Below are 27,856 nucleotides of genomic sequence, written 5' to 3'. Positions count from 1 at the left end.
AGAATGGGATAAGGCTTAAGAGACGTCTTAAGCTGTAATGCAATAAATACATTAAATAAATAAATAAATAAATACTGATAGATTTGTGACCCGTTCTGGCAAAATGAGTCGGAATGCGCAAATTTTCAAAAATGAGTTCTTTTTATTTTCACATTCTCCATTAAAATACCTTCAAAATGATATATGACTTGTTGGAATCGGATAAAAAATGACTGAGCTACTATCCTCTCTCTCTCTCTCTCTCACACACACACACACATAAAGAACAATATGTAAAACTTTTGTAATACTTTTCAACAAATTTTTAGTATATAAGTTAACATGAACAATAATTTTATAGCATTTATGAATCTTGGTTAATGATATGTTCAAAATTGACTACTACATTATTAATTAAAATTTCTGGTTAATGTACATCAGTTACTGTACCATGAACTAACATAAAGAATTTTTATCCAGTGCTAATCTTACATACCTTTTAATGAACACACTATAGCTTATAATAAAATATTATAGCTTACATGAAGCTGATCAAGCGGCCATAGCATCCAGGCTTCTTACATATGCTTCCCCTTTTTTTATTTGCTTGTTCATGGCTTGTTGAGGCTCTGTTGGATGGGAAGGGTGAGGCTAGAGTTGGGAGGGGGGATCAGCACGATGACTCTGTCAACATGGTGACCGCATAGAGGCGGCCGAGGAGGCGGTCAGCGCCTAGCAGAGGGTGGAATGTGGCATGCAGCTGATACAACACAGTGACAGGCTGGAGTGGGTGATGGGGTACAGCTGAATAGATGTGGACAATGAGCCCGGTTTAAAGTCCACTTCATAAAGGGCACCCATACAATGAGCTTGGCCACTGTAGTGGCTAGTTATTATGGAAATGTGTGGAACTCTTATCTTTTTTTTATAACGCCCAAGCCTCGATCTTAACTGGCACGTGCCTGGCCCTCTATAGACAGTGACTCAAACTTGCGTACAATGCGCAAACAGTTTGATTTATTTACCTTGACAAACAATAGATCTATAAACGTGGGATCTGTGCTTGAATGAATAGAAACACTATATTTCAAAATCAGGTCATTTTAATTTTTTTTTTTACCCAAATACACATTGCCGTTCAAAAATTTTGGGTCAGTAATTTTTTTTTTTTTTTTGAGAAATTAATATGTTTATTTAATGAGAATGTATTAAATTGATCAAAAGTGATATTCAAGGCATTTATAATGTTACAAAAGATTCCAGTTTCTGTAATAAAAAATAAATAAATGCTATGAATAAATCAATAAATAAATAAAAATGCTGTTTTTGAACTTTCTATTCATCAAAGAATCCTGAAAAAATGTGTCATTTTCCACAAAAATATTAAGCAGCTGTTTTCAACATTGATAATAAGAAGACATGTTTCTTGAGGACCAAATCAGCATATTAGAATGATTTCTGAAGGATCATGTGACACTGAAGACTGGAGTACTGATTGCTGAAAATTAAGCTTTGCCATCACAAGAATAAATTACATTTTAAAATATATTAAAATAGAAAACTTATATTGAATAAATCTCTCACAATAGTACAGTTCTTCATGAAGTTACTTCATACAATACAAGATACTTTAAAAAATCTTACTGACCCCAAACTTTTGAGTGGTAGTGTTCATGGAATGTATCAAAACTTCTCACAAGGTTGCTCTTCGGTTGAATGATCTGTATTTTCTGTCTAAACTGTAAATGTGCATCCTGCATCCATCAGACTAGTAAGGAAACGGACTGAAGTGTAGCATGCCTTCATTAGTGTCTGTTCTCAAAGCAGAGGACTTCAGAGGCTTTACACAACTCACTATCATATTGTCACAAATCAACACCTACTCCTTTTTGCACACAATGGCTCTTTGAACAATATGGCAAGGAAACTTTCTTTCGCCTATTCTTTGTTTTCTTTGGTTAGGATGAAAGAAGAGGGTAGACTGACATCCTTTCTGTGTTGGGTTAGACTAACAACACACTCTGCACCCACTCTTACTAAGAGAAACTTAAAAAGGGAATCCCACGTTCTGTTAGGCCTTTTTGGGGGAACATGGGTGGAAAAGTGGATGTCCGAGCTGACCTGAGGTGACCTGACCTTCACACTGCTCTGAACGTATGCACTCAATCAGCCAACATGACATTCCACAAAGCTGTGTCAGGCCTTGATTGGACATGCCACACAAAGTGGACATTTGGTGTTAAAATGACCCTTTGTGAGCGACGGATTGATATAATGACACAGAATATGGCCCTCCATTTAAATCTCCATTGGGAAAACCATTTCCTTTCTTCCGAGCTGAGGTGGACCGGCACATGAAACTTGTTGCCAGATTCAGTGATTTAAAGGGAGAGTTCACCCAAAAATGAAAATTATTATCTTGTTCTAAACCTGCTTTAAACCTTCTTTCTTCTTTGAAACACAAAAGATGATATTTGGACCCTATTGACAGTCATTATATGGACATTTCTCAAAATGTCTTCTTTTGTGTTACATGGAAAAAATAACTAATATGGGTTTGGAACAACATGAGGATGAGTAAATGATGACATATTTGTAATTTTTGGGTCGTACAGTAATGAAAATACAAGGAAACAAAAGTAACATTTTATGTGTATTCTTTTATTGACATATACAGTAATGCATCATTGAAATTTTAGGATGTGTTTTGTGATTCTTCTGTTGTCAGAAAGCAGCCATTGAAAAGAAGCTTGAGAAGCAGAAGCCAGCAGAAACTACAACCATGGAGGTACCCTTCACTTTGTTCAAGTGGAACTACATGCATGAATAAACATATCTGAATCTTAACTTTATTTTTCCTTCAGCTTGCTGGGGATACAGAGTTGGCTCAAAACATAAAAGAACTTAGAAACACTGAAGCAATGCAGAAAAAGGAGATTGAAAGGTATAATACAATTTTAAAAGAGTACAGTACTTGTTCTTTCCACTGCCCTCTGCATGTTGTTCTTATCGTTTCTTAATGTTATCAGGCTCAGTAAGCAGTTGTGCATGTCCAATCAGGTGTGGGAAAAGAAGTTTGAGATTTTAAGACAGAGGTACACCGCAACTCTAATTGCTTTTTCAACTGACTCCATGAGCTCTTCTACATTGGCTATTTCTCTCTTAAGTTTCCATGCCATCAAGGATGAGATGTTCTTGCGGCAGACATTGCAGCGGCAGGAAGCCATTCTGCACAACGCCTCAGTCAGCTTTGCGGTCAGTCCCTTCTCTGAGAGTGCTACAGTTTTGTCCACTTTGAATAAATATGCCCTTCCATGATATTTACACCAAAACATGTCCTTTTCTTCATCAAAGCCGATCTTACCACACTGAAAGAGGGCAGGAGCTTTAATCATGTAACCCTTAATGAAATCTGCACCTGTGGCCTGTCCCGCACACACACAGAGCACATATACAGAGTTTAACCCAGAACAGACTTTAACAGGTGCACGCACATTAAGCCCCTCATCTCTGGCCTCAATTTGTGAAGGCTGATGAATATGCATAAGTTTTGTTTTTGTTTTGCACTGCACCCCACACCCCATTTACCAGGAGGACAAACGCAACTCAAATCACCTCGTTGAGGCCTGCCTGTGCCGGATGTCATTTATTACACAAATAATGCACATGAAAACAGCTTAGAAAGTCTTAAAAAGGACATATACCCAATGTTTGCCACTGTATATATTGTATTTGTATCATGTATAATAACCTTCAAAAGTTTGGAGGTTTTTTTTTACTGTTTTTGAAAGAAATCAAATATCTTATACTCACCAAGGCTGCATCTGTTTGGTAACAAATACAGTAAAAACAGTATAATATTGTGAAATATTATTATAATTTAAAATAACAGTTTTTCTCTTTTAATATATTTTAAAATGTAATTTATTCCTGTGATGGCAAAGCTGAATTTTAAGCAGCCATTGCTCCAGTTTTAAGTCACATGATCCTTCAGAAATCATTCTAATATGCTGATTTGGTGGTAATATTTCTTATAATTATCAAGTTGTAATATTTTTGTGGAAACTGCAATGGCTTTTTAAAGATTTTTTTAATGAATAGAAGTTCAAAAGAACGGCATTTAATTGAAAGAGAAATCTTTGTAACATTGGATAAAAGTTTTTTTTTTTTTTTTTTAAAGCTTACTGAAATCCAAAGTTTTGAATAATAGTGTACATACAGTACATGTGTTTATGAGTTATTTCACTATAATTTCCGGAGATAAATTTGTTCCGAGAAGTTAGCTAAATCTGACAAATACTCCATTTGGGGACATCTGGTGATGTAAAATGAAAATATAAATATAGCAAATACATGTATTTTTTTAATTGTAAAAGTGCAACGTTTTCTGTTAGGGTGTGGATTTAGATTTGTCTGAAGTATTTATGATTAACTGTAAAACAACAGAGGTCTACAATATTTCAGCATTTAGATTGGCGATGTAAATATGTGTGTTTGTGTATAGGTTTGGCTCTTAGGACCAAATGTGGTCACATTTTAGTTTTGGGACCAATTCCTAATTTTCTGCTTATTAATAGTAAGTAAGTTTAGGTATGGGGTAGGGTTCAGGTATCTTAAATATGGTCATACTTAATGGTGAGAATTGGTCTGTAAACTAAAGTGTCATCCAAACTTTAAAAAAAAAAGAAGACCTTAATGATAGGAGATATTTGAAGTGGCCCTCATTAATCAAAAGATCAATAAAATGTTTTCAACAGATTTGTGAGGGTTTAGGTTTAGAGTTTGGGTTGGAGTTTAGCAAATATCAAAAATATAACATATAAAAACAGTTGCATCTATGAGATGTCCTCACAAATAAAGTAAAACCAACACGTGTATGACAACTGGAGATATTTCAGATGTTTTTTTCTTGCAGATGGATACTCCTTGCTCACCACGGCAGAAGAGTCCAGCAGACAGTACTTTTAAAAGGCTGGGCTATAGTAATATGGCTCCTTTGGTAAGAAACCTTTCAACTGACAACTGTTCTGGTTTTGGTGTGATGGACTTGAAGCTTAAATGTTCATCTGATATAAGCCACGTATAGGTGCTGGAGGCCAGCTGAAGATGGACATCAGCCTACAGAGTGAGAGAGGAGCAGATGCTCTTCCTGGATTAGGTTAGTGCATGACCACCTGAAAGACATAACAACACAGACCAGTAACTAAAACATCTAATTTAATCTGTCCTCAAATTCACCACATCAAAAAAACATGTTCATAACGTGTTCAAAGATATCGATTTGACCAAACATGTTCATCACTCTGAAAGGCTGCCTTGTGCGCTATTATCATATTGGCAGTGACACATGAGGAGCAGGAATGAGAAATGATGGAGAGAGTTGTCTTGCCTCAGCTACTTTTTAATCTCTCTTTTGCCTATTATTGACTTTCTGATGATTGGGATCTAGGTTAATGAGCTTAGCAGGCATGACTTGGCCAGATAACTGAAAGACTTAATACCCTCTGTCAATATGGAAGCTCTCAGACACAAATATCTGATGCACAGAAGCTAACTAATCAATCTGCCCAGATTACAGCGCTATCCTGTCGGTGGATTTCAACAGCCCAGTAATCTTAGACAATAGATGTGTGTCACTGGTTTTGCATTGGTTCTTCTTTCTGCAGTGTTTAGATTTATACACTTAGAATGAATGTGATGTTGTAATATATACACTTTTATATTTTATTATTTTTAAATTATTTTATTTTTATTATTATTTTATCAAATTGCTCAAAAGAGACTTTTCTTGAGCACAAAATCAGCATATTAGAATGAAGGATCATGTGACACTGAAGACTGGAGTAAATTCTTAAATTAAATTAAATTAGTAAAATGTTGCTATCACAGGAATACATTACATATGAAAATATATTAAATAGAAAACATTTATTTTAAATTGTAAACATATTTCTCAATATTATTGTATTTGGCTTTTACATCATGTCTGACCCTCTGCATATTTGCTTAAGTACTTGAGAAAAGCCTTGTACTTGCAGCCTTGGCTCTGGATGGATAGAGATGTCTACAGGCCAATGCAGTAGTTTATAGTGGGTCAGCATGAAGGGGGTCACTGGTCCTCTGTCCAGAGGGCCTGGCCAGTGACCTCTACAACTGCTAGCTGGCCCCTGTCTAAACCACGGGAATCTGGTCCATACATCACCACTGACACACAGTAATTGAGACACTGGAGATAAGGCGCCGGCTACTGAGGGTCTTGACACTTGGAAAGAGTTGGCAAACATTGTTGTCACACAGCAGATTATGTTTATTCAGTGTGTCACCAATATAAGTTGGTGTGAATAATTTCAAGCTTTTATGGCAAACGCACTTTTACAAGCTCTTGTTTGTACATGTAAGTTAAGGCTGCCTGTCTGTCTGTCTGAGGGGTCATGTTAGCTGAGCTTTATTTCTAAATATGAATATTGTCTTCTAAGAATAATCAGATATTTAGGAAAAATATTCACATTTTTATTTTAATTAAATGTTTAATATACTAAATATTAAACTTTTTAACCACATTGCGAACACTGTCAAAGAGAGTAAAACTTAAGCAGCATGGTAAAATCTCCCTTTTTTTTTCCTAAAAGATTTAAATGTTCCCTTTTTAATATGGCAAGTGCATGGCTTCAAAGTCATTCGGCAAATGATCAAAAGAAGGGGGACAGGACTGCTTGGACACAACCATAATAAATTTTGCCTTTTTTTTTCTTTTTGTTCATGAATACGTCTGGCCCATATGCTTTTCTGCAGAACTATTTGAAAGAGGCATTTACAAACCCAGGGCCACCACATTAAACTATAACAATCTTCATTCATGGTAACTTATCAGACTCAATTAATCAACCTCAACAATGGCAATTCTGATGTGTTCAAGCAACCTGAAAGGCCTAGGTCAGCACTAGGGCAGTCCTGAGCTTGACGATTTTTCTGCACGTAAAACTGCATATTCTGTCATCTGCCATTATTAAGACTCTTTTTACCTTATATTTAGAGCCACACCCAATGAAATAAAATAAAATGTGTTAGGAAAAACTTTCAAACTTTCAAAATGAGCTTTCTGTTTCTCCCTCTCTGTTTTTTTTTTCTTCTTTTTTCTCTAAAAGGCTACAAAGCCCCGCAGTTGATAAAAAGCCTCTCAGTCAGTCTCAAAGGAGCATGTCTTCTCTGCTGCAAAGTGAATGGTATTGTTATGGCTATTCCAGTGGGCTGAAAAGGGGTAACCACTGGTTTGATTCGGTTACACGGTGTGGTTAAGTTCTCCCTCCCACCGCCTTGGTGTCTATGGAGGGTCCGTGACCTGTTTTGAATCGGCCAGGGAAATGTCATGTTGCCCCTCCCATGGGCAGTACTCACATTCACTTGATTGGTACAAAAAATGACTTGGGATGGTTAAAACCACAGTTCGTGCATCGCAATTTATAAGTGCTCTAATATGAATGAAATGTATGATTTACTAGTGATATTCAGTTATATGACTGGTAATACTATGCGCTACCTTGATTTAATTTAAAATAAAACTATTCATTTTGGGCTTTTTTTGTGAAAGCCAACTTGTTTGGTGTATTTTAGATGTAAAAGATTCATTTTGATTTTCTTGGCATTGTGAAGCTTTTTGCTAATTGAGTGTTTTATGTAATTGCAGATCCCAAGTTGACCGTTGCCGATGAGGAAGATGAAGAAGTATAAACTGGAATTCTTTCTCCCTTTTCAACATGCAACCACCCTAGGTTTTTAAATCACATTTAAAACAGAAATGGCTTAGTCTGTGCACAGCCTGTTTTTGTCATTTCAAAACTTGATGATGGTATGAAACTCTGGAAGAATTGTTTCCTGTATAAATCAGAAATAAAATCATGGAGTTGAGGAGCAGTCAAAGAGATTATGCAATATGACAATGAGATTTATTTAAAAATATATATATATTTGTACATCAATAACAACTTTGTTTTAATTGTGTATTAATAGTATCTAAAAAACTGAACTCATAGTTATTATTATATTTAAGGATATTGATCTATCAGTTTCTCGCACTAATAAAGCATATGTACAGCAATTCCTATTTCATACCTTGAAGAAAAGTCGGTTCATTTTGTCAGTGAAGATATCATGGCACTGTACAGTGCGTTTGAACTCGCTTGGCATGCTTTCAAGCAAAGCAAAGAGAAAACTTCAAATCTCTTTAAGTAAATTCATTAGATTTCTCCCATAGTGAAGCCACACAGAGCTCCTATTAAGAGAAAACAAAGGCTATCGTGACTTTAACTGACTGTAATTGACTGTGCTGTGAATGGGCTCAGTCTACTGCAGCTCTTAAGCCTGAATGCTGTTGGAGAGGTGCAGACATGAGTAACTGTATGCATTCTTCTGCCACAGTAAAGAGTGCTCCAAGAATGGTCTTTCGCTTTCCGCATGCCGCATACAGCACAAAACCAGCGGAATGCACAGCTTTGGAGGCGATCTCAATGGCTGTGAAGCTGAACAATAAGATCTTGGCTCTCGAAACCATTTCAGTCTTTAGTCTTGCTCTGCCCCCATCGCTTTCGCTCGGTCTATTTTTTTTTGCTTCTTCCCACTGTACAGAATAAATGATCATAAGAAATGGGCTATACTTTTACATTTTGTACGTGCTTTAAAAAAATCAACTCTAAGCTTTAGTATGAAGTGATAAACAGTACCATTGACCTTCTAAATCTGTAGAACAGAGTGGTTTGGCTGGTAGCTGTAGTGTTCTGTATAAACAGTGTCCGTCTGTGGCAAACCCCTGCGGAGCTGTTCTCCAAATTCAGGTCTCTCCAGACCCCACTGACCCTCAGGGACAAGCTTAGAATCAATTACCAATTTCTCCTTTAACTATCTGTCATGTACAACGGATGGTTATTGGGTTATGACTTGATCAGCCTGATCACTGTGCCGTGACCCTTTTCTCAGGGATTATGTGATTATGGCCTAATTCCTTGTAATCTTCCACTAACTGGTCCATTGCCAGAGTCACAAAACAACTTTTCCATACTGCTGTGCTACTGAACAGACCAGCATGGTCCGAACTGCTTGCAGCCCTGTTACCATAGAAACTACTATAAGATGTCAGATATATATCATTAGCTAAAACAATCTCAGGAGGGGGTATCGCACTAAAGATGTTTGCTACTTTCACAGGGTTTCAGGCTAAGGTTGTAAAACAACAAAGTGGAATTTTAGCTGAACTCCAGAAATTAATTAGTTTCATTACTCGGTGGATAAATGGCGATGGCTGGTGTGTTGGATTCCAGCAGAGTTTCACCATAGAGGGTTAATGGGAGTCTGGCCTGGAAGCTTTCCCAGCTCTGGCCCAAGGCCATTTCAGCCAATCACTCTAAACTTATGGTCAAGTTGCACTGAGCTGCTGTATTACGCTTTTGCTTCCCCTCTGCCACAGCTATAAGTTCATTCAAAGCTGGAAAACAATTGAGGAACGGAGAACTGAAAGTTTTTCGGAGTGCCAGGGTTACCAAGGGTACTTGGATGCTTAAAAAGATAAAGAAATAATAATAATTCAAGCAATTAATTATAATAATATTGTCCATTTTTATTCTCAGATGTTATCAAAAGAGCAAAAGATATGTTTATTTATAGATTTTATTTATTGTTTTGAGAAATTATGCATTAATGACATAAAATGTAAGACGTCTTTACTCTAAATATGCTTTTTTTTGTGTGTGTGTGTGTGTGTGTGTGTGTGTGTTATAGCTGCATTTGTGTTGCAAATACATCCCTGCTGAGAAATGCTTATAATAGGAGAAATCAGTTGGACAGCAGTGAGGTTCATGCCAGCGAACAACTGAAAGGTCTGTTTTCATAGATTTCCTTTTGTGAATATTAAAACGAGACCTGGTGAAAAATGATGCATGCTTTTACACTTTAGAAACCTGGCAACTAGGGGAAAAACCCTCTCAAGTCCATCCTGTTGAACAAAAGGCGGTCGACGCATTGAGCAAAGATGCAACGAGTTCTGCGTCCCGGGCACATGACGTGCATCATGGAAACATATTGTATCGAAATCGTTTGTGGGAGAATACCGGGGATGAAAAAGAATGGGGCGCTTTGATCCGCGCCCTGGGGTCCCGAGCTCCCCGAGTGCGCGCAGACTGACTGCAAGGCCTTATTCACTTTCAGATAGACACACTTACAAACGCTACTGAATGAAATTTGCATATTTGTAATTTATCACATTTTAGCCCGACTTTTCTGTCTCTTTGCGGAAGGTAGAAGTCTGAATAAAAAACGGGATCAATTATCAACGCGAAGCTGTTCACTTCTCATAGGCAGAACGCTGGCTCTTTTGGAAAATTAGGAAAGAAGTTGCTGTTAGGAAAAAAAGGAAAACTGTGAAAAAATAGAACCTTTTTAAGCCAAATTTTACTTTTCATTTTTGTCATGTAAAAAAAAAAAAAAACTAAAAACACTGCTTTAAAATTATGCTACGAAAATTACTAACATAAAGTAATTGCATAATTTGCACAATTCGATCATTTATTTATGGAACTGTTGCATGCCTAGCGGAATGGAGAGTACTGAAATTTTTCAAGTTTCTAAGCCCTCATTCCCTTGGCCATGGGCTCGGACAAAGCAGAAAACATTAATAAAAGTATGGGATCCAGGCATTGAAATGAAGTGACAGGCAGGGTCTGGATATCTTAGCACTGACACAAAACCGCATACGGTAACTACATGCCTGCCTTGAAATACGAGAGTTTGAATAAAGGAGCAGTAATATTTCATATGGGGCACGCAAAAGCTGGATACAATGCCTCTCATATTAAGAACAATATTCAGTCCATTCTGTGGCGAACAAAGATCATAGCAAGACGTCTTTGAGGCTAATTCAGTCAAAGGCACATTTTGGCTTCCCCCGCGGTAAGGTCAGTGTCGTTGTGTATGGTCCACCAAGGGTGGTATGGGGTTCCATGGCCAAGCAAAGCCAGCTGTCCCTGGTGTAGGGCGACCAATCTGAATTGTTATTATAAAGCACCAGAGATACTATTGTGGCTAGTCGTGAACCTTGTGTTACGAGTTTAAAGTTCAACGATTTTTTTTCTTTTATGCCTAAATTACCACTACTAGGCAAATGCAAGTTTTGTGTGGTCAGCTATGGCTTCTAAAGTAACCATTCGGCTTTTTTTTTTTTTTTTTTTTGCGCAAATCTTCTTGAAGTTTGCTTTGACCGTGACTTGGAAAAACACCAGTAGCCTACCATTCATTGAATTGCTGTGCATCGATAAACCATTGTGATGTCATAATGTACAAAACTATTATTAAAAAATGATGGTAATCACGATCTTCAGATATTAATAATAATACCTGAGGTTATAATGTTTTTTTTATGTTTAAGTATTTTACTTTGCATGGCCTCTATTACAAGGTAAAAATAATTAGCTTACTTAGGTTATTATTTTAGTCATTTATTAAGAATATTGTTTAATGAGATTACAAATAAACATTTAGAATAAACATTTGTAGAGAAGCACATTAAGTGTATAAGGAATCCTCATAGAAAAAAGTGAGCCAAGAAAATAAAAATCTTGAGGCAAGTCTTGTGCTGCAAGTGGATTCAAGCTTTGGGGTGAAGAGAGGGAGACTACCTTCAGACGAGCAAACTCTGCCAGCTACCCGTTTCGCTCTTGTTAGTCGGGCATCCCGTGCGCAAAACCCCAGCTTGCCTTGGTGATATTTTATTTTCCAAGCTCCAATGTCATGGCATAAGTGTATTTTTTTTTGGAGGTAACTGGCGTCTTTTGTTACAAAGGAGAATGAGGTGCTGTCTAAGGCGGTCGTTCTCTCCTTTTATGCGCAATTGAACAATATTTTCTTTATCTTAAAAGTCCTGCACGCGTGCGCGCTTTTGTGCACTTGTTTCCCTGGATCCTGTTTGGCTGCTAAGAAGTTAAATGATTCGCAATAGACACCGGTTGCTCTGTCGAGGGTTTCGTCAGTACAAAGGCTGCTGCTTTCGCACCATATGCTTAATGGATACGGTCTTAAAGGCCATAATAAAGGTAAAACGTGGTCTTTTAAAAGTTGGAAATGTCCCCTTTATTTGATTTAGATGGAGCAGACTACGTGCGCACAAACCCAAGCGCGCCCGGGCATTGACTCGCTCTTTCTTTTCTGAGGCAGCGCAGCCACCACGTAGTGTGTTTCATTACAACATAAGCTTTTCATCACCCGGCTTTGTCCTGAATGAAAGTAATGCTGTGAATTAAAGAAATGACAATATTTTCTATCAGCTTGAAGGTCCAAGAGAAGGGCTCTCAAGCTTGGCAAAAATCAGGCACATCATTCATCATGTCACCCCGCACCTGTGGTCCTGGCATTCAAAGTATACAAACCTATTCTTATTAACCTTAATTATTCAAAAACGACACAATGGCTGAAATAGAGCAGGTTGAAGTCTGTTTATTGGTCGTAAATGTCTCTCTGAAGATCTCCAAGGCTCTTTGTTAGGCCCGCGCGGAGACCGCTCTTCTCCTTTCAGACATGAGTAGCCTTGGACTTTTCAGTTTTCAATCGTAACATCTGCTTAATCGTACGGATCAAAATATGGAGACACCAAACATATGCAATGGAGGATTTGTTAAATCCGGGTAATGAGTTATTAACAAGACGAAACAATGGAGCAGGATGGTGAGGGCCTTATGTTAACGGAGTCACTTTACGAAGCGCCTCGCATTAGCTACCCTTCCCTCTAAACCGAGCGCCAGGTGATGGCGGGGAAATCAATGTGCTTAGAAGGCAGCGCTCGGCTTCTTTTTTCTGCACGTGAAAAATTGGTGGACATAAATTTAATGGCTTGATCAAGACACAGCAATGCGTCTATTGCCCGTGGGACTTGGAGGACAAAACAATACTGTCGGCTGGCTCGCGTCGGCGCCCTAAATCCGGGTGGATCATTGAAAATGTGTTTTATTATAACGCACGTCATGCTTTACTGTTCCCATATTGTGCCAAGACAAAGGCTAATGGTACATTAAAGACAAGACAACCATGCCAACACGTCTTGGAGACGTTGTAGACGGAGACGGGCCTCCCTCTTTGCTTGTTTTAAGCAGCTGCTGTCCAGGACCCAGGCGCACAAAAAGAACAAGTTTGAAATACCAGGTGCATCGAGGAGAAACTCGACAGGGACGGAGATGTTAAAGTCCTAGCAATAAAGATATCATGGCAATTATCTGCAGACTCTGCACCGTGTAAAACTAGGGGCGCCTGGACAGCCTGTGCTTTGGCAACAAAGTCCCCCTACCCGGGGTGCGTGATGAGCCTGGCTTTCTCCAGCACCTGTTAGCCTGTGCCCTCCCGAGGTAATATTTTTTGGACAAATAATTAGTGATATATTTGTTACATTGAGGATCACGCTGTACCCCCGGGACGCGACTCGGACATGGGGGATTTAGTAGGCTTTAAAGAGTTTGGGTACAGGGGAATCAACTGGTGTTTGTTCAAGCTGGCAGCTGGCACCCCGATGCCACTGTTGCCATGCACTAATGAAAATGCGCTCGACTCAAAGATTTTCAGTATTATCCTCCATATTTTTGCAGGGGATAATCCGAATATGAGCAGATTTAACGCTTATGAGAATCTTGATAGGCGTCGTTCCCAGCTTAGTGCGCATCCTAAGATTGTTGACACTGATAGCTATAAACCGCGCGTAATCGTTTCACTTTCTTTAATAATTAGGTTTAGACTACACGGGGCTCAAAAACTTATGACGGCGACAGCAGATTTATTTTGCTAGAATTTCACTGCGCAAAATAGGTCTGCTTTAACGCACGCAGAACGCCACTTCTAAACTTTACGCTAAACGCTAATTTGAAAACCACATTATTGAATTATGTTTGTTTGTAGCTTGTATTTAATGAAATCTCCACGACTGCGCAAACACAGCATGAGATCGCCCTGTAGCGTAACGACTTGCGCAACAAGTAGGCTATTCTAATTCGTTATCCGCACAACATCATTATCTACCCACGGGCATCCACAGTCGCGGACTTCCCAAAAGAGTCTGCGGGACGTTGGGACACATAAGCTAATAACGGTAATAAACCTGACAAGCAGTAAATGGTCGCCTTTTAAGCTTTGCCAAGCCCAAAACCCCTAAGCGACAAAACAGAAACCTGAAAAGATCCAGTGCATCAGCCTTTTTCTTCCGCTCCATCGGCGCTCTTCCAAAAGATGCTTTAAGGGTTTTGTACGGTGCCTGTTTTCAAACACTCTTTCACTAGCGTGAGATGCCAAAATACAATGATAGCAGCATTTTTTGTCTTCCCCTAATCAAATTGAAATGTTACCACGGGTATTTCAAATAGTTGAAATCGCCATAAGACGTCTGGGGTCCTTTATCTTAGTTAAGTCTGACTTGGTAACATTTGACTTTCTAATGAGCATAATGGGATTACATGGTTTTAGTCCTGCGCCCTGGATAGCAGAAATCAACGCGTTTAATGAGGCGCTAATACATGGAAAGGTTGGATTATGTCGATCAGTTAAGATTTCATTCAATTCATTAGGGACGTTTGCGAAATATTGTTGACACTAATTAAATAGTCATCTCCGCATAATAAACGTACATGATAACAACTAACAAAATTGGGAAATAAATACATTGGTAAGCAGTAAACGTTAGTTAATAATGTAATCAAATTTCCACTAGTGATTTGATCGTACACATTGTATTGATAATGTGATATAATGAACAAGCAATAACAAACATTAGGCTACATTATGATAAATGATTATTAAATAAATACCTGTGATTCCAGTCTCCGTCCATCCATGACATTAGCTTCCAGTCGCTCTTCATGAGTTTACTTTGGACATGTGGACATGGGCATGTGTTTGGGCTACCTCTTAATAACTGCGAGAGCTGACGTAGAGACAACTGGGTACACAGAACACAAGCGGATACCACGGGAAAATTTCGCCTTGGAGCACCTGCAGTGTGCCCAGGCCAACTGCCCAAGGCAAAGGAAACGTCATGGCTCTTTTACCAATTTGGAGCCACACTTTAAAACATACTCGTTCCTCTCCTGTTTCGTTATTTATTTATTTTTCACCCAAACTGTCAGAGACACAGCAAGGGTCCGTCAGATTTCCATAATGATAAATAGTGACATGTTTCAGCTGTCGTTCTGCACTATATCCAGGGCTTCACACCTCACATTAAAGTATCTATTCAGAAATCACGTTTTAGTTACAGTTAATCGCACGATTTGACTCTATTCATAGGCACAGAATAAAAGATGACCTGTCTACAAGATATATGGTCATATATTGACGCTATACTGTTGTACAGTTCGAATTATATCTACCATGTGATGCATGTTTGCCTAAATTAATTTCATTTGGAAATGTTCAACTATTTTTGAGCTTTGAGGAAACAAACAAACAATAGTAATGTCCACATGGTCCTAGGAATTGTTTTATATAGGCCTCTTGTGGGCTCATTGAAAGATTCGAACACACGAGAGTGAGATATTAGACAAATTTATTGAGTCATCATATCAGTATAAATATAGATGATTTTCGAGTTTCGTTTGTATAAAAAATAGGTTTTGTTTGACATAAAATCCGTATTAAATTAGAAAAATATATTACAGCACAATTAAACAATTAAATACGACACAAAATGATTGCCAGTGGCCTTATCTTCAATTCAGACTAAAAAGCTGAAACACAGATAGTAACAATAATACATTACAAATAAACAAAACATGGATATATCCATACAATTCAGTTGTACACAATGTGTATACAGAGTAATAATGGCACTGCCTTAGGAAATAAAGTTAAAGGGGGGTTCATTCTCAATGTTGTTGATGGATGATTTTAAGTGCAACTTTCGTGGGTCCTCTGGTGTCCAGACTTTCGCTGTCCTAATGATATTCTGATCTTTTAACTGCTTCTCATCAGTCCATGACAGAGAGTGTCCGGCGAGAGGAGGCAAACCGTAGTCTGGGTCATTTGGAGATGGGGATCCTGGAAAAAAACGAGCGAGAGTTGGTTGGTTAATAATAATAATAATAATAATAATAATGAAACAATACAATAATGATATACATACTTGTTCCTCGGTGGCAAATGATGACTTTTTTAGGTTGGTTTAAAGTGTCACTGTGTGGGTTCCGGATCGGCATGTCGGACTGCACAAGTTCTGCAAGGAAGTTTATGTAGCCGATTGCCAGACGTAAAGTGTCAACTTTCGAAAGTCTCTTCTCGTATGGTAGAGTAGGAATGTGAGATCGCAGTCCCTCGAAAGCATCGTTAATGGACTGCATCCTCCGTCGCTCCCGGACGTTGGCAGCTTGGCGCAACTGTTGCATCTCCGCTTCGGATCTCATGCGCCTCCGCCTCTTCAGCAAGGGACCGTCTCTGTGAGGGGACAGTTCCGAGGTGCTGTCAGCGCATCCGTACGAGAAAGTCGAAGACGACGAGGAAAAAGAGAAGTTGCCAACGTCACAATAATCTCCGTCCTGCGATATCCGACTGTCCTTATAATATTCTTGGATTTGATTGGTGAGGAAATCGACGTCCTCATCCAAAAAGTCGTCTGTGTCCAAGTGGTCCCTCGACGAGTGGTCCGTGAAGAAGTCATCGTCGTCGAAATAAGGGGAGGAGAAGGAGTCTAAGCCTGTGAATGGATCCAACACAGTGTCCATTTTTATGTGCTGTGTTGGTGTTGCCCAGTAACAACAATCGCCGACTCTTCGATCTTTCCTCTTGATGCTCAAGAGTTGGTTCAGTTTGAAAGGCGGCACGCGAGGACTCTTATAACTACATCCATAGTCGCGTGCCATTGACCGTAAGCGCCAACCAATCAGCGCCAAGCATCCCCAGCGACCGTAGCTGAGGCAGCTCACCTTAGGATAAGGCATGTTTACAGGCCACCCCCTCAGTACACGCCCCCTGAGCCCAAAACACCGAGACAGGACATGCTCCTAAATTGTCGACAAAGCGGCTGCCTGTATTGACAACTGTATCAGAAATAGTGTCTCCTTCAGTGTCCCAGTCGAACCTTAATAAATGACCAGAATAAATAAAATCATTTTTTCCCTTATATATTTTTTTAAATTTTTAAATCATTTTATATCGTTTACATGCACTTTATTCGACCTAAATGACAGAAATATGTGATTTTACAGCACACTAAATTTTATAATAAAAAAAATAATTAAGGAAACCCACATGTGCAATTATATAACTGCAATGCACCAATATTTTAGTACTAAATGAATTTCCTTACAATATAATTAATACGCGTGTCATCATGCACTCTCAGAAACAAAAAGTGCAAAAGCTGTCACTGGGTAGTATTAAAATGTACCATGTATGAAAAATAAAGCTTCCAAAAGGAGGTTTTCGCATCTATGCCACAGAAGAACATTTTGGGTTCCCCAAAGAACCTTTCAGTGAACATTTCTTGTTTTTGCACCTTTTGTGCAATGAAAAGGTTTCATTGATGTTAAAGGTTCTTCATGAAACCATACATGCCAAGAACCTTTATTTTTAAGATGTAGCCTACCTTTAAGGTACTAATATGCACCCGTTTAGGGTAAATATGGTACAAACGTGCAGCCTACCATTGGAAAAGGTACCCCAGTGCCCAGTACCACAAAAAGTGACAGCTTTTATACATTTTTTTTTTCTGAAAGTCTATACATTTTCCAAAAGTTGTACAGTTATTGTGTGAATTGACTAATTTCTCAGTTCCTCTGCTGTTCAACGAACAGATAGACACGTAAAAGCAGTTAAAGGATATGCTGCGCTCTCTTAATAATTGACGCTTAAATGTTAGTTTTTGTCCTTTCGTTTGTCTTTCCACCATTAACGTTGACTGGATAAAGTGTCACATGTAATTAAGGGGTCAGAGAGGTAGGTAGGCCTACTGTTGACCCTGTCACCTTGAGGCTCCTCTTAAAGCAGGTAACCATTCAAGCCTCACCATTCGCGTGCGCGAAGCCCCTTCCATCAGCCTCTTAATTATCAAGACGTGCAGCTATGTTAAAGCCCCATTGGTTGTCCACGAGGTCCATACAATACAGCACAAACATTTGTGTATGAGTGATGTCAGTGAAAGGAGCTGTCATTTAAGAGGCAGAAAGGGTAAAGAATAGGTCTCTCATCAATCACGGGCTGTAGGATGCCAGGCCCGCACGTTTGTATCGCAGCAGTGGACACTCGCCTGTCCACGAAACAATCAAAAGAATAAGGCAAGAGCTTCAGCGCTAAAGCGGGGGCGTTTGCAGCTTTCAATACGAACAACCTATAGTCACCCTAAACGACCAATCTATAACAATACGTGTTCTTGAACAGACGGGAAAAAAAAAAAAATGGAATGTCAAAACAAATATAAAAATGACTCTCACTGAATTGTACCAAAGTGAGGCGCTTTTTGAAAGACATCTGCGGAATGACAAATTAAAATCACTGTCTCTTAGTTTTGTAAAAAAAAAAAAAAAAAAAAAAAGTTTAGTTTTTATTTTAAAACTCAGATATTCAAATCTATTGATTCAGTGAAAGATGTCAGTCTTATTATTTATATATATATATATATATATATATATATATATATATATATATATATATATATATATACACATACATATACATACAAGCCAGTGAGCGGATTTTCAGAAAGAAAGAGATACTCTAAGATATAAAAGTACCTTATTTATCCCTATATGGTAAATAATAAAAGTTTAAAGGTACATAATAGTATTTTAAAAATGCATATTAGCAACTAAAGTGCACATCTTTTGAAAAGTAGCCTACCTTTTGAAATGGTATCGTCACATTGACAGCTGAGAATTTTGAATATTGTGTCCATTAATATTATGGAAAAAGATAAATTTTAAAAAGTGAGAGAACAATGGATTAAGCTATAAATCATTCAAGTAAAATAAAATAAAATAAAATATGTAGGCTATAGGAAAACAGTTCAATCCTGCATTCAAACTTCAAACCTCAATGTTTTTATTTTTTAAAACGTTTAAAACAAATGTATTACGAATACAAACTAAATTGCATTTAAAACAATTATTGTAGAGTTGCAGTTGAGAGTAGCAGGGAGCGCCACGCGTTTTAACCGACAAATTCCCATAGATTTTTGGAAAAGAGGGAGTTTTGTCCTATAAAGTGGTGCTTTAATGTTTTCTTTTAACACAAGGCATCATTATACAAGTGCTTGAATAACAAACAAGAATAAATATACCAGCGGAGAAACGACAAGCAGCGGGTATGGTTTTATTATGTAGGGGGCTGGTACTGGCATTAAGAGCAGTGTGCCTCACAGTGGTCGCCAATGAGGAGGTTTGTAAGACACCTCACAACAAATTACGCCGGTACCTGAGATGCTAACTGGTTGGAGCCCATAAACAACCCTTATTCTCTGCTATTCAAATAAAGATGGAGGGGGTCACTTTGTTAGTAAAAGGGAAAAAAGGGTCTGGTGAGTGTATGGTTGTTGCACCCCGCTGCAAGCTGCAACGCGAGGGACAATCCGTGGGAATCACACCACTTGCGCGCTCTGCACTCAAAGAGACCCACTGCCGGCACTGAATGAACAGAGCCGCCGTACAGCTTGTATGCTAAAACGCGTATTTAGAATATTCAAAAAGGTGTTGATAAATGTCTCTCTTTTTTTTTTTTTTTTTTGTAAGAGGACTGTTTAATTAATTTATTGCTTGAAAGTTTCAAAAATTACGAGGTGCAAACACACCAGAACGCATTTCTACGTCAATATTGCGCGCATTTCAATGAATAGCCTAATGATTTTGTTTTTTCATCATTACATAAATAAGAAATGTCACTTAACGACTATTTACCCAAGAGCACAAAGTTCACGTTCAAGTGCATAACCCGCATATAAACTGCCCATGAATTGGAATGGTGCACCTGTAGTCCACTGTGGAGCGACACAAGTGGCACCTGAACGCCCACCGGTTGTTCAGCAAAGCGAGTCATTGAGCCATTAAGCACAGACAGGACCGTGACCGTCACCTTTGCGCTATCAATTAAGCAATGTCACATATCTCAGCGGCCGCGGCTGCAGACCTTGGGCTGGCATGGGAATAGCAACACATGGATTTTTGAACAGATATTACAACGATGAGCATTATAAATGAGACGTCTTATTTCAGGTCATGGTGCATTACAGTTCACGAGGCGAGCAGCAGGAAAAGGCACGTCAAAAGCTTGAAAACTAAGACCCCTCCCCCCAGCCCCAACAATATTAATAATAATATTTACAATAATTATTAAACATAATTTAAACATTATTGTTATTATTATTATTATTATGTTACAGATGCTTTACAAACTGTTTGGATTAACGAGAGGAAAGTTGATTTAATTCTAAATACAGTGGAAATCGCTGCTAATCCGTTTAATCTCTTGTGTCAAACAGGATTAGAGAAAGGATTAGATATAAAGGCAGATTAAATGAATCAATCAATGACAATAATTGGGCTACTTAACAAGGTAATATGGGCTTGATAGTAGGTGCACCAAACCTCTTGAACCAACAATGTTTTAGAAGACATGATTTTGACTTGGCTTCCACTTCGTGGGCCATTTAAAAAAATCTATTTTTCAGCAACAATTGTTGAAGCAAAAGCCGCGCGTTGTGAGTGGCATTCGTCCTCGCGTGTTGGGTAATGTAAAACGATAAAAGGCACCACACTTTGTCGACGTGCCTGTCAAGTGGCTTTCATTGTTTCCACACTTTACATTTATTGACCTGGTATTCAAAAAGGTTGACTGGTAGACAACTATTGACTACAGGAGCTTTGCGTTTTCATGGCCTCTTTGAAGGGTCATAGATGTTAGGAGCGCAAGCTGCAGAACACTGGGGATCCCTGGGAATCCAGCCACATGCGCCAGAGCAACAGGAGCAGCAACAGCGCACCGAGCGCTCGTTCTCCAGCTTGCCAGACAAATTAGAACGGCAGTCGTGGGGTGTGGAGGGATTCCTGCATTCACAGGGATGAACAAATAAAGCGCTCTTTCTTAAGTGTCACATCACACGGGGACGCATTGTCCCCTTAATGTGTTAAGAAAGGCAATGGTTTATCCTTCATTAGCCTATCAGCAGAAACCCAGACTCAGCATCTCAATGTAGCCTGTATCTACTGTACCAAAGGTATTTGATCGAAAAAAAACTTCGATTAAACCATTAAAGGAAGATTTATATTTTATCCTAGATTAAAAGCATCAGTTTCACGGATCTGGAACTGGGGAATGTATAGTTGGAAGCGTAGGCTAATCATATAATCCCCTCAAAAGCGTAAACAGCACCTATAAAAGTGTTACATAGCCTAGTTATTATTACGTTTATCCTCGCGGAGATTAAGAAGATTATTGATTCACTACATCCTAGACTAATTGATTTGTCTATCTGTGTTAATCTGGAAATATGGCTGCCCGCAGGCTGTTTCAGATTAGTGAGGTGTTTGTCTTATAGCGTCCAGCAAATAAACCTCAGGAAAAGGGGAGCGCGGGGGGTGGAGGGTCGCCCTGCATCACTGCAGTAGTCTTATTGCTATTCCTCTTCATTATTCATCCTGCAAAATAGTCAACTACAAATAAGTCGTACGTACATCACAATAACCACCGACAAGTTTAAAAATTCAAACTTGAATAATAAAAATGAAGAATCTTTTCGGATTATAACCTAAAATGTATATAGGCCTATCGTAAAACAAAGTCCTTAACATAAGTGCTATATGCATAGTGGCAAGAAAAAAAAAAAGATTCACAAACCAGCAAGAAAATTGAAATTGAAAACAGAACGAATGGGTCCAAATTTCGTAAAATTTCTTGTTCATCAACCACACACAAAACAGTGCTAAAATATTAACATTGATAGTTATGAAACAGACTTAATATAATGAGGGGGGAAATTAATACAATTACTAGGTAGCCTACAAATGTATTCCATGTAAAATTTGGCCCGTGACGAATTAAAACCTAGCTGATGGTTTTATTCTGTGCGACCAAACAAAACACCCAAACTGTTTAATTGTAGAAAAGTAAACAAAATGCCTTCAAAATTAGATATTTTTATTACTATTTAACAGAACATCTGACAATTTTGATAATGCATATGCACGGCAGTGTGATATTTCAAGCCAATGAACAAACACCAAAAGGGCCAAATGCTGTATGCTACTTAATATTAGTCATATGCGACAGGATACGCCAAAAATACAACAAAGTGTCACTGCGCATGCACAGCCTTTGGCGTCAACAATATATGGCAAAGATTTTCCACTACATTTTCAATGTCCAAACTTTGCACGGTTTTATTGTTAGTTGCAATTTGTTACCAGCATTAGAAATAGTTTTGGTCTTGACCCTCCAATTGAGAATCACTGACTGAAAGACGTTTTTTTTTTTTTTTTTTTTAAATTCTCAAACATACAATTCCCTAGAGATAAAGTGCATTCATATTAATTAGTCCAAGCTCTTTGCAAACGTGTTGTACAGAACACTTTACGATTTGGCCTATATGTTTAGGCTTTGAACATAATGAACTAAAAGAGGAAAAGACAAATATCAGTATTCATATACAATTTAATTCATTTAAGAGAGCGATATGTATTATTTGCAAAAACGATAGGGCCCAGTTTAAGCCATTACCCCCCAGTTTCACAGACGAGGCTTAAACCTAGTCCCAGACTAAAATGTAAGTCTGAGTTGATTCAACTGAAAGAAGCTTGCACTGACTGATCTTAAAACATGTCAGTGCCTTTATTTTGTCTCAAGATGCAAACCAGCAATGTTTTTTTTTCTAAGGCACGTTTGTAAAACTTACTTAAATATCCTAATTGAACAATGGCCTAATCCCGGCTTAGTCTAAGCACTGTCTGTGCAACCAGATAAGTGTGCAAAACGTGCCTTGTACTTAACATGAACATGCATAATATTCAAGTCGCAGTCAGTTCTACAAGTAGCCTATTGAAATGTTGCCTTTAATTGTGTCATGCAACTTTATTTCAACTTTTTTTTTTTTTTTGCATTAAGGCCGCATTCGTGCGTTTCCTGGCAAGTGACAATGACATGGTGGCGCTTCCGGCGTTGTCAGAAATATTTGATCTTTTCATTTGTCAATTTATAACAATTTATCACACTGTTCAACGCAAAAAGTGCCGTATTAAGTTCAGGCGTAAATGTGCGGTTTTCTTGCAGGTGACTGAATGAGTCCTAGAGCAAGGTATTCATTCAGGACACTGGTTACCTAATGATGCTTTTGGGAAACAGTCAACAATTCCAAGATGATTCGTGCAATCGTTTTCAAAAGGGGTCCTAATTACGTTAAACTATCAAATACAAGCTCATTTACACAATACCTTAGCATATTTAGTATAGATGTGCTGTGCTGTACTGTATGCATGGGCGTTGCAAGGTGCTTAAGAGCAACAAGTGCTTTGTTGCTGGATCCTCAGTGACGCCTAGTGTTGGAAGATAGCACTGTGGAATAGGACAAGTGGAATTGCATCACAATTTGACATTGCATTTCAAATTGTATGTGAATTGTATACGGCCTGATCACATACACAATTCATTACACAGTTTTCCTCAGTAAGCCGCATAAAGTTATCATTCTTGAATGAGTTACGCACAGACGATTGAGGAATAGCTTTGCAAGCACCCTTCTTCCTCCACACACGCAGTCCAACCAGCAAAAAAGTTGCTTACCTAGTCTGACTTACCTGTAAATAATTCCCCATCTCATGACTATGATGCCATTGTTTATGTTGTAGTGCCTGCGTCTTTGAAGGCCTACTTCTGAAATCCGTGCCATTAGCTTTTGGTATTTTTCTTTCGTTACAGCGCCTCCTTTTGTTCTAACTAGGTATTTGCGCTAAACAACACCACAGGGGTGAATTCAAGTGAATTGGGACATTTTTTTCCACGAATCTTCTCGATGGCAAAAGCGTCCCATTTTACCTGAATCCACTCCTAAGTAGTCCCGCTAAAACTAGGCCTATAAATGTTATATATATATATATATATATATATATAAAAAAGAGCTTCTTCCACTGAGCAATATCCAATGTTCCCGTAAAAGCCACCTGAACAGTAATATTTTGTAAGGCAGCAAAATTATGACAATGAGCCTTTTCATTACAAACCCAGTGTTTCTTACACAACTAAGGTTTTCAATTCATAATATCTTTATAAATATCTTCCCATCATTGCAAAAAATAAACCGTTTTTATGTATATTGTTTGTGTATTTTGTAATACATGTCAAGACATAAAGTTTCAAGAATTTATTCTTTGTTCATCGTATGTATGCACATATAATGTTTATACATACAGTACAACATATTCACAATATGAGGGTGGCATGACAGATCACTAAACAGAATCAAAACCGTATAAAATAAACCCTAAATAGATAAGACAAATAAATAAGTACATAAATAAATAAATAAATAATAGTATAAATCAGATATATATCTATAGGACTCATATTGTGTCTGCATGCTTACAGGAACATCCTCATCATTGTTTTCTTGTACAAACAATATAGACTAAAATAAGAACAAGGGGCTTTGATACTGTACACGAGTTCATGAGGCTACTTAACTTCAACCAACAGAAAAAAGTCAAAGATTGTGTTAACCAATAAAATCAGGAAGCACTTTTATAGACTCGCACACGCACACACACACACGATGCACACAGGCTCACATACACACCTATTTAGCATAAAGATACATACATTCTTTAAAACACAAACAGACTCACACCTGTGTGCAGTGAACACGCAAACACGCTCACAAAAACACGCGTAAAACATCACCACTGGGAGACCCTGAATTTGCTGCACTCACTTCATCTCTGTCTTTTCCTGAGAGTTTAACGCTAGTTTAGCTCACCTGACACGACCGATCAGGCAGAGTCACACGGTCCTCTCAGAGTCACAACCCTTTTGAGCACAAAGCTTACAAAAAACTTCCCCCTGTGCCCCAACACAGTATTAAAACACATTAAATTAAGTCACTGAAATTGCTACTGGAAAGACATAATCTCGTGAACAATGATGAAAAGCTTGCATTTTATTAAAACTCCCCTTCTAGTGTCACTTTTTTGCAGTCGTCTCATTGAAGTACCTCTACTTGTCTACATAAAAATCCACAGAAGGCCCCAAATCTATGTTAGAAAAATGATTAGTAAGTTTATTTGTATTTTATACACTAAAGAATATAATAATGTGCCTAAATGTCCCACGTATGTCTAAAGAGGATTTAAAATAAGAAGAACTGTTCAAGAGTGGCCACTGATAAGTGTTCACAATAGCAAGCATCAGAATGGCAAGAAACAGAAATGGCTTCAGAATAGTGAAGGCATCTTTTCATGATTCATTTAGCAATGAATCATGAATCTCTACATCAAAATAATGTAGTAATATTAGAATTTCTCATGAGTATTGCTTTTAGCTTAAAATACCCTGTTATGTGGTCATCATTTTCCAATTGTACGACAAAAAATAAATAAATTAAAAAAAAGGGCAGGGTTAGAAGCCGGAAAGAACTGCTAGCACTTCTGCTCTTCTGAGAAAAACCAAAATGCTAAAAGACAACAGGATACTGTATTTCCTAGATGGTAAGAGGGACTGAGAGAGAGGGTTTACCTACTTCACATGGCTAGGAACATAATTCACTATGATCACATCTCTTTAGATCATCAGATTAAGACAGTGTGTGAAAGAGAAAGACAGATGGAAGGACCGGAGAAGTAAAACATTAAACCTGCTATAACATTCCTTCAACTCTTAAGGAAAAAGGTACAGACAGATTATATTACAAACACCCAGCTTGTTCCACTCAAGAGTGAATGCGCTTATGTTTATTATTTGTGATAAGTCTGTGTAGAATTGTTAAATGATAAAGTATATACGTGTGTATATGCTCATATTTATCTACACTGTGAACGAAGGTCAGCCGATGGCTCCGAGAGAGGTTGTTATGCACGTGTGCATGTTTACAAACAAACTGTATGTAACCACACATGCATAAAAATGAAAAAGAGTATATATAAAGTGGCTGAGCTCCAAATAGTGTGCGTGTGAATGATCTAGTCATGGATCTTATTCAGGGTAGAAATATTTAATTTGACACAAATAAAACCAAGGCTGTGAGGGACAGTTCTGCTGTAATCTAAAAAAATGGTCATGAAATATATCTTTAATTACACACTGCAAAAGTCATATTCTTGATGAGATGAGAATTTTTGTCATATTTTCTAGCAAAAATACATAGAAATCTTTGAAACTAGATGAACTGAGAACCAAGACTGTATAAGACATACTGTATCTTTAATACTAGTATATTTAGTGTAAATGCACTGCCATATTCTTTCACCTTTTCACCAGATTTGAAGTATAAACATCTTGGGGCTTGGTTGTGAGTTATTTTTTATTTTCTTCTTTTTTTTTCTTTCTGAAAGAAATTAATATTTTTATTCAGCAAGGATGCCTTAAATTGATCCAAAGTGAGAGTTAAGTCATCTGTAGTGTTACAAACGATTCCATTTCAAATAAATGCGATTCATCAAAGAAATCTTCAAAAAACTGTTTTCAACATTGAAAAGAAGAATAATTTTTCTTGGGCACCAAATCAGCACATTAGAACGATTTCTGAAGGATCACGTGACACTGAAGAGTGAAGTAATGACTGCTGAAAATTCAGAGCTGCCATCACAAGAATAAATGAATTTTAAAATCTATTAAATTAGAAAGCTATTTTTAAATTGCAATAATATTTCACAGTATTACTATTTTAACTATATATTTGATCAAACAAATGCAGCCTTGGTGAGCATAAGAGATCGGTAGTATATATTCAACAGACAAAAAAAAATATTGAAAACAAGTCTTAATATTTTATGCAGTGCTGCTTCTTAAAGAAAAAAATCTGAATATTCATACTGAAAAAAGTCCCTTGACCATTTCCACCACAGGACCCTGAAATAGTCTTTCCAAAAAGTTTCTAAGGGAGAAAAAAAACCCAGCCTCGTTTATTTGTGTAAAATTAAACAAGTCATTTGTCCTGAAGTCTTAGGGTCATAGAAATATGATGTAGATCTATCTTGGATGTCATTTGTTTTAGTAATGAAAGGTCAAATTCCTACTACTGTGCTATCATGGTGCTGGTGTATGTCGCTCCTAATATACAGTGATCTTAGCATTATGCAAATATAGATCTGTGTGACGTGTTGTGCTCACGGCGGATTTCTGCACTTGGGCGTTCGTGTGTGAGTGTGTTTTGGCGTTTGGCAGTTTCATAATCTGGTCTGGGCCTCAGGTATATAGATCTCGATGCTGTCTGCGCTCTCTGTGGCCGAGTTCTGCCGTACCGAAGCGGCTCGTTTGGCCGCCATCAAACGCTTGCGTGCCTCCTGACGCTGCTTCTCCGTGCTTTCCAGCGAGCGATCTCTGGCCAGGGGAGGGTGGCCTTTCGGGGGTTTCTTTGGCACTGGGGGAGGCAGCCTTCTCTCCTGAACAGGGACGACAAACAGTCAGTTAGCCGCCGCAGTGGGCGGAGAAAGACGAGCCGAGACAGCAATATGGCACACCTGCACACAGACAGCGCTAAGGCCAGCCGCGGCTAGCGTTAAGGAGCGGCGCTAACGCTTCCGCGGCCGACTGCGTGTGGTAAGAGAGCGGCCCGGCGGGGGTGAGAGGTTGGGGGCCGCTGCCCCCATGGTGCGTGCCGGATGGAATGACTTCTGAAAACAGCTCACTGTCAAACAAACAAACAAACAAAGCAAACATGAAGAGGATGTCAGGAAATTAA

At 38.3% G+C, this 27,856-nt stretch overlaps 3 protein-coding genes across 21 annotated transcripts in view; 1 reads left to right on the top strand and 2 right to left on the bottom strand.

Moving 5' to 3' along the window:
- Positions 1-27,856, top strand: part of c02h10orf67 (chromosome 02 C10orf67 homolog) — a 39,310-nt gene that overhangs the window by 10,009 nt on the left and 1,445 nt on the right. Inside the window, exons 10-18 of one of the 10 annotated variants that reach the window (XR_009266023.1) lie at positions 2,708-2,767; positions 2,844-2,923; positions 3,009-3,074; positions 3,147-3,234; positions 4,895-4,978; positions 5,056-5,137; positions 7,664-7,701; positions 9,748-9,845; positions 9,923-10,905. Coding sequence is in view for 2 of the 10 variants with exons in the window: in XM_058744374.1 (XP_058600357.1) it covers positions 2,708-2,767; positions 2,844-2,923; positions 3,009-3,234; positions 4,895-4,978; positions 5,056-5,137; positions 7,664-7,707 (576 nt within the window). In the remaining 8 variants the exon portion in view is untranslated. Of the gene's footprint in view, positions 1-2,707; positions 2,768-2,843; positions 2,924-3,008; positions 3,235-4,894; positions 4,979-5,055; positions 5,138-7,663; positions 8,441-9,747; positions 9,846-9,922; positions 10,914-27,856 lie in introns of those variants that run through there. The other 9 variants (XR_009266031.1, XR_009266024.1, XR_009266019.1 and 6 more) reach the window with 9 other exon arrangements.
- Positions 15,592-17,646, bottom strand: ptf1a (pancreas associated transcription factor 1a). Its single transcript, XM_058744418.1, has 2 exons — positions 16,115-17,646; positions 15,592-16,029 (listed from the first exon to the last, which is right to left on the bottom strand). The coding sequence occupies exons 1-2, from the start codon at positions 16,923-16,925 to the stop codon at positions 15,827-15,829; spliced, it is 1,014 nt and encodes a 337-aa protein (XP_058600401.1). The 5' UTR covers positions 16,926-17,646; the 3' UTR covers positions 15,592-15,826.
- The window catches only part of dlgap1a (discs, large (Drosophila) homolog-associated protein 1a), a 123,384-nt gene continuing 119,900 nt past the window's right edge, over positions 24,373-27,856 (bottom strand). For 7 of the 10 annotated variants that reach the window (XM_058799841.1, XM_058799822.1, XM_058744344.1 and 4 more), the window contains one exon: positions 24,373-27,557. In XM_058799841.1, the coding sequence (XP_058655824.1) occupies positions 27,342-27,557 (216 nt within the window). In that variant the 3' untranslated portion in view covers positions 24,373-27,341. Of the gene's footprint in view, positions 27,803-27,856 lie in introns of all 10 variants that reach the window. The other 3 variants (XR_009266017.1, XM_058799869.1, XM_058744353.1) reach the window with 3 other exon arrangements.

The sequence above is a fragment of the Onychostoma macrolepis genome, chromosome 02, assembly GCF_012432095.1.
Source record: "Onychostoma macrolepis isolate SWU-2019 chromosome 02, ASM1243209v1, whole genome shotgun sequence".
NCBI lineage: Eukaryota > Metazoa > Chordata > Actinopteri > Cypriniformes > Cyprinidae > Onychostoma > Onychostoma macrolepis.
The sequence above is the reverse complement of the archived record's forward strand: the minus strand, read 5'-3'. Positions and strand labels throughout refer to the sequence as shown.